Genomic DNA, 7759 nt, shown 5'->3' with positions numbered 1-7759 from the left:
TACCGTGAATTCTGACCACTGTTTTTATCCCTGTAAGATTTAAAAAAAAAAAGATATATGCATACAAAGTGGTGAAAACTGCACACAATACTCTGACAGAGTGCAAGTCCTGCTACTGTAGTAATTATTCACTTAAATTAAAGATCAAGAGTACATAGGTCATCTGGTGAAAACTATTTGAATAGATAGATTTTTACAAATGATTTTTTTGTTTTTACATGCCACAAGTCGACTGAACTCATTAGAAAATGTTGTATATCTAAAGAATAGGATTTCAGATTAACTTGCTGGACTTTCTGTAGCTTTCTAGGTTCATTAGTTAGCTCATGTGTCTAGATAAGATGCTCCTCACATGCTGTCCTGTACATTACCTCCAGGCTGCAACCGCACTTACTGCATAACGATTAGCCAGAATATTAAAACCACTGACAGCTGAAGTGAAAAGCAGTAGTAGCAATTTTAGTACAAATTCGAATGAGATTTTAATCAGTAATAGTAAAGTCTCAAAGCAGCTTTACAGAACATAAGAAACATAGTACAAAAGGTTCAAGATTGATGTTAGACAAAAAGTTTGAAGATTAATATTAGACTTATATTTAAATATATTTGTATCAATCCTTAATAAGCAAGGAAACCGCAACTGTGGCAAAGAAAAAGTCCCTTAGATGGTAAGAGGAAGAAATCTTGAGAGGAACCAGACTCAAAAGGGAACCTCATCCTCATTCGGGTGACACGGAGAGTGTGATTATAAATTATTATAAACAATGGAAAGTGTGATTAGAAGTTATTTTAAACACAGGAAAGGGTGATTATGAGTTATTATAAACAACAGAGAGTGTGATTATAAGTTATTATACACACCGGAAAATATGATTATAAATTATTATAAACACCGGAAAGTGTGATTATAAATTATTAGAAACACTGGAAAGCGTGATTATGAATAATGTCCTTTCTACAGTCATATACAGTCAGTTGTAAGCAGGAGCTCCTGAGCAACTCATAAATTTCCACAACATCTGAGTTCATAATAGATTCAACACCAACTCATCCAGGCTGAAGCCTTCATATGCTCAGTGATAGAGATGCAGCATATGTAGAATGTTATTTTGTGTATTGATCAGTCCTCAAAGTCCACATGGAGTTTGGATCTTCTCTTCAAACGTCTGAAATGTAGTCACTGTTAGTTAATGTTTTTTAAAAATTAAAAAGTAAAAAGGTTCAATTTTTTTCTCCTAGTTCATTTAAACACTCAAAGTTTCTATATTTCTGTAAAGCTGCTTTGAGACAATGTCCATTGTTAAAAGCACTATGCAAATATATTGAATTGAATTATAATGTATATGTAAACACTCTGAATGATCTCTGACACCCCCTAAAAGGACCCACATACAAACTGTACTGAGATGGCGGAGATCAGGAGGTGGTCTGAGTATGGTTTGTTTGTAGATTTATTGGTTTGTGGGATGTCAACACCAAGGACCAGTCCACTCTGTGTTTTGTTATGCCAGAAGTACCTCAAGGCTTGCTGGACATAGCTGGCTTCTTTCTTACTGTTAAATACAAAACTTTTCACATTTTTATGTCTGGATGTGGGGTTGTGTGGTCTCAGGAGGAGACCACTTCACTTATTAATATTTTGGAGAGACGATCGTATCAAATGCAAATCCTCAACAAATCAACCTATCCTTAACACATCACAAATTTGTTCTTTGGTGAAATGAAAGACAGAGGTTACAAAAGAACGGCTCTGGAATGAAAAGTAAAAGTAAAGACGTTGCACCAGAAGTGAAGAACAAATGTTCTGAGGCCATATCAGTGCTGAAAGACGACCAAAAACTAAACTGATTCTCTTTTAATACTTACACTGTAAACACCAGAAGCATGTGGAAAGAGGCCATTTGCAGCTAGCTTCCTTTCTGGTTTACTTGAACGGAACTGAGTTCTGGTTCATTTGAAAATGAATTACATGTGAAACTACCCTAAGTTTCACAATTCCTGTTTTTTTTAAAAAAATAAACCATACTCCTATCCTGAGTCTCTGAAAACATGGTCTGGCATTCGGCGTGGCTTCTGCTCTACAACAGATAGCCAGGCCATCATTAAAATCTCATGAGTAGGAGTTGAATAGTAAGTAGGACAGTACTGGAGGTTCACTAGGAAGAATGTGAAACTTATGGCATGAACTTTCTGCCAAACTTTAGTCATTTCCCGAGTAATTTTATTTGCCACAACATTGCCACCTACTGATTGAAAGATGAAGTACATTTCTCACAAACAAAAATGGCAAAAAAAAAAAAAACCAAAACAAAAAAACCCATAAACATGTTTATATTTTAATGTTATTTCTTTTGATTTGCCTATATGATCATCTAAAATGTAAGATTCACTCCACATCATTATGGTGTGTTTTAAAACAATCTGATCTATAAATACCACCTAGATTATTTGCTTTGTAGCCTAATTATGTGCCCAGCTATTATTATTGGTGCCTTCATAATATTTGCATTCACTGAACATCACACAATCTTTCCATTTAAAATGTTGAAAAACTATTTTTTTTTTATTTAAATCAACAACCAAAAACTCTCTAAAGAGCTACTCAAAATAATAAAGAAACTTTATTTTCCTAATTTCTTTTTTCTCTCAATTTTTTGACACCCATTCGGAATATTAAAAATTGATGAAAAGTGTATATTAGTTTTCATTTGCTCTCAAACAAACAAATCTCCATGAGCTATTGTTGTATTTACTGTGCCTTTTTTCCCTGTGGTAGAAATATGAGGTTGATGGAAGACATGTTAAATTCTTCCATTACTGTGGGAAAAACCAACAGAAAACAGACAGATGATTGTTGCTCAGCACAAATCAGGTCCTGTATATATTGTATAGCTGTGGGTTATACCACTGTCCTACTGGCATGTTTTACAAAATAACCAAGGCACTTCAACAAAAACCATTAAAAACCATTACACGCTGTGTAAAACACAGTGTGATCAAAATTAGACAACAGTGACCACTGTAGCAGGAGAGAAGATGACAGCTTTTATTTCTGAGGGTTACATCTATCAGAAATGAATAGAAAGTGTAGAGACTTGCCTTAAATGACTTCAGCACATCAGTAGTTTCTCACACTGCACTGGTGTGATCTGGGTCCACTCTTCTTCCAGTCTCTCCCAACTGTAGTGGGTTTCTGAGCTATAAGGATTTTCAGTCAGGTTCTGGGGGGCTCTGGACTGGTTGTTTTATTATTTCAGTGTTCTTAAAGGAACTGCTTTACCTATGTTGCATTGTGACAGGATGCATTGTCCTGCATGAAAATTGTGAGCTGATTTGGAGACACTCACAGTGAGGGAAGTGCATGATTCTGAAGGAGGTTCTGATAAACATTCGCACCCACCCTGCCACCCCAACTCCCACCCCAAACCATGACAATTTTAGCATGTTGTGTGGTTTGACATGGTTTAGGGTGATTTTTTCTGCAGCTTGGAATCTAATTTTGATCACTGTGTTTTCCACAGCATAAAGGTGTAGAAGTGCCTCGGTTATTTTGTAAAAATAAAAATAAAATATGCTAATGGAACAGTGGTCTAACCTACAGCTAATAAATATTCCTTCAATTTTTGAGTGATTAAGATGAACAATGTTTCCAAAAAATAAAGTGTTTTTATATAATATTTTATATAGATGTTGAAAGTTCTCTACTGTTCACCAGACTTAGGGTCATAACTGTTTGACAGTTCTCCCAGCAGAAAGACAACAAATGTCACTGGTTCAGAAATGTGTATAGTAGTTTGAAATCAACTGAACAACCAGTTCAAAGCTGCTTAAAAACTAGTTCCATGAAAGTAACCCTCCTGAGAGTGTCTAACAAAATGCAACAGAGCTTGAACTTCAATAAGCATCATTAGAAGTAGTTCATCATATGCTGTGGTCAGATGAGTAAAAGAAAAGCATAACCACTAAGCAAATATAGATGTGGATCATTGATGCTTTAGTGGTTTAGGGGCTTGTGGGAAGTCTGATAATATTGTGTATTCTATTGAGTAGCAGGATATGTCAGCTCAAATGTGTGTGTGCATCTGCCAGAAGGTTCACATGCAGCCATAAATAGACTTATGAAGAAAATGACAAGCCACACAGTGTTTTGCAATGACCAGCTTATCCCAGTCCCTCTGTAGTGAACACCTGAGGTACAAACCTAACAATATAAACGTGCCAAAAAATTCTATGTAGAGATGTGGACAAAGAAGAAACAAGATATGAAAGCATTTGCAAATTCAGCTTTAGAAACACTGGTGGTGGAACTCAAGTGAGGATTTTGATAAATGCAGGGCATTTTGTGTTAAAGTAACATTCTTGTCCATTACTGTCATTGTAGGGTAAATAGCTATAGGCCTTGATTGAGTATAACCTGAGAAGTTCATGTGTTTGTCTGTGGCATGCCTGTCTAAACCAGCAGCCTGGGACCTATGTGTTGTGTAGGTTTCCGTCACATGCTTTCAGCCACATGGTATTACACAACCTTTACAGTAACACTAGCTAAATACAAAGATGTTTTTTGGTTGATTCTATTTTATTCAATCTCCCAGGAATATATTCAATGTACCATCTAATATATATTTTGTTGTGAAGGTTGTAATTCTGTTTCATTATTTCATAATTGTTAAGGGATTGACTAAAAATCTTCAAATCTTCACAGAAAAAAATGGTCATTGAAAAAAATGATGGGCTGGAAACCCCCCCCGAAATAATACAAAACACTTACACAACTAAAGTTTGTTTTACAAAAAAAAAAAAAACACCAAAAAAAAAAACACATACAAGACACACAAAGCTTCCCTATTTGAGTCGTTCAGAGCTTCCAGGAAGTTGCATTCAGATGTAGAGTTGTGTTGGTGGAGGCCATTCTTCAGACCTGTATGGGTGGATCTGGTGTTCACGTCGCAGAACCTGCTGCTTGCAAATATGTCCACCACGATAAACACCTTCCACAGCAGCTTCAATCCTCCACCGGTTCCTCCACGGCAAGGCCACCGAGGTGGACCAGCGCTGCCATCAAACACACCTTTAGTCAAGTTCATATCGGTGCTGCTGCTTCTGCTAATGATACTGATGTTTGGAGGGTTTATCTACCTGTTCCATAGAATCAGCACGGTAAGCACTCATATGCTTAATGATTATAATATATATATTATATATGATAATCTTAATAGTTTACTAGTTATTGTTTATGTATTTTATATATATATATATATATTGTTTAAACACTTGATACTATACTGTCTTAAAACTTAAATATTTAAATTCTATTTTTTATAATGTTTGGAGATTTATAGACAGATCACTAAAGATATCCTGCTAAAATTAAATTTGCCATAGTACCATAGAGGAAATGCAAGAATGACTCTACATTTTATATGTATATATAAAATGTGAACCCAAATAGATTATATATATATGTATAGATAGATAGATAGATAGATAGATAGATAGATAGATAGATAGATAGATAGATAGACATATTTATTAATAAAGTGTATTCATCAGGTATTAGACTCTTAAATACCATATTGGTAAAAAAAAATTGTTTCCTGGTTTCTTGGGTCGTGTTTCATGAGTGAACAAGCATGCTTGATATCAAAAGCACAAAACCCTTACCCATGAGCTAATCATTTGTATGCTTTACTTTAAATCATATATATCTTGTATTTCTAGAGAGAAAAAACCCCTTTGATTTGGCTATGAATGAAATAAATAGATTATTATTTGAAATTAAATTGCCTTTTTGAATATCTATCTAGCCTTTTTAAGGTGGATTTACCACAAATTATGCTAATCTACAAAGAATAGTCTATGATTAGTTTTTGTTCAGCCATTTTTTGACTAAAAGTGTGAAATTCAACAATTCTTTCCATTTTTTACTCTCCATACTGAGCAGAAAACTCTTAATTCAGAATACTGGGGTGAATTGTAATCCTTACATATTCTGCTTCACAGACATTTTTTATTTGCCACAATACATTGTGAGCATTGTGGTTTTTGTGAGTGAATACTGAATGCAAAAGCATGTTCACATGAGGCTTTTCCTGTCTTAATGGCAGCTGCAGGACAGACGCAGTGATAATGAGATAAGCGCACTAAAACAACTACAGCAGTGTGGTGAGAACAACCTAGCATCTGAGGATTTACAGTACTGCAGCCATCTCATGGGACTCTATAAAAGTGTCCTAAAAAGGGTGAGCAAGATTATTTCAATGGATCTTTAGTGTGAACAAAGACTAACTGTTAAACCTTCAAAGTACTTGGGGTATATTTCACAATAATGGGGCTGATGTAGTTCTCAATAAGATCAATAAACTATGTTTTAACCTTTTTTTATAGGTCTCTGAAGCTGAAGGAAGAGGTTGGTACATTTTTTGTCTTGCTTCAGAATGCAGAAATATATGAAAATTCTGTGAATACTGAGATGAGTCTGAGCTGACCATTGCCCTGTGCTCTTCTTATAGCGGCTTTGTTGACTGAAACTGGATCCTTCACTATACCTCAAGCAAGGTTGGTGTTAAGTGAACCTGAAGGTAAGGATACTCATTCATTTTAGATCTCATTTTAGAAATATATTATCACTTATTTTAAATGACGTATACTGTTTTCTTTTTCTCCTCAGAGAAGGACCATTCCAATACCCTGGTGTGGAGCAAATCCCTCTCTATGCTGGAGAAGATCACCCTCAGCATTTCAGGAGTCCTGACCATTCAGTACCCTGGATATTACCTGATCCAGTCGCAAGTCGCCTTTTCCAAAGCACATGAAAAAGCATCACTCTATCAAGCCATATGGACTCAAAAGGCAAAAGGAGAAATGGCAAATCAACTGCTTCAGTCCTATTGCAGCTTACCTCGGGGCAGTGCAATACCTGATCTGTGCACTGCCTCACAGACAGGGGTGTTCAGACTTGAGAAGGGTCAGACACTGTTTGTCAATGTAACTGACAAGAGCTTAGTGAACCGGCGCTCTACCACTTTTGGATTGTTCAGGCTACAGGACTGAGTGCAGACTAACAACTAAGAGGATCTACCAGCACAAGGCAAAGTGGATAACTGAATCCATTTTCCATTTGAAAGTATTAGGAAAAAAAAAAACCAAAACAAAAGGAGGCTGGAACTTCTGGAGACAAGCTTCTTCCTTTAACTTACACCACAGTGCAAGCTCAGAGGAAAATCTGACACATCTGTAACTGCGGGATTTGCAGGGAAACTGGAATGTGTGACATTTCATAACCCTTTTCTATATGAAAATTAGTCAGCAATTGTGGTTTAAAGTAGTGATGTAAATCTCATTTTGTTTTTTTTTATAATATTCTCAATTTATACTACCAAAAATAATTTATTAATGTTGACTTTTAGCTACTGTCATTGCAATATATTTATGAAGGGAAAATCCAGCTTGTGGAGGCTACTATGTAATACCTTCTGTGTCATTTTTACATCATGATGATTTAGCTGTAGAATAGAAAGTGACACTACATTTAATAGAAGCTTGGTTATCTCTGATGAATCTTCACTGAGAATAAATTGTTATACGGTAAAAACAAATAGAATGTATTTCAAGTAGATGTCACAGTAAAACTTCATGATAAATGTGCCACAGAGGGCAAGTAAGATTTTGAAATGGAAGTTCCCTCTCTCAAAATATGTATTTATATTTTTGTATTAATACAAATTTTTCTAAATCAAAATGCAAAATTGTGTTTCTATTC

General features: G+C 35.4%; 1 protein-coding gene across 1 annotated transcript; it reads left to right on the top strand.

Annotated features, from left to right (window-relative positions):
• The first annotated feature begins 4873 nt into the window (after positions 1 to 4873).
• cd40lg (CD40 ligand) lies at positions 4874 to 7759 on the top strand. Its single transcript, XM_058397449.1, has 5 exons — positions 4874 to 5157; positions 6105 to 6239; positions 6385 to 6406; positions 6510 to 6578; positions 6668 to 7759. The coding sequence occupies exons 1-5, from the start codon at positions 4969 to 4971 to the stop codon at positions 7048 to 7050; spliced, it is 798 nt and encodes a 265-aa protein (XP_058253432.1). The 5' UTR covers positions 4874 to 4968; the 3' UTR covers positions 7051 to 7759.

This window comes from Hemibagrus wyckioides, linkage group LG08 (genome assembly GCF_019097595.1).
Source record: "Hemibagrus wyckioides isolate EC202008001 linkage group LG08, SWU_Hwy_1.0, whole genome shotgun sequence".
NCBI classification, from domain to species: Eukaryota; Metazoa; Chordata; class Actinopteri; order Siluriformes; family Bagridae; genus Hemibagrus; species Hemibagrus wyckioides.
This window is presented reverse-complemented; position numbering and strand designations above follow the sequence as displayed.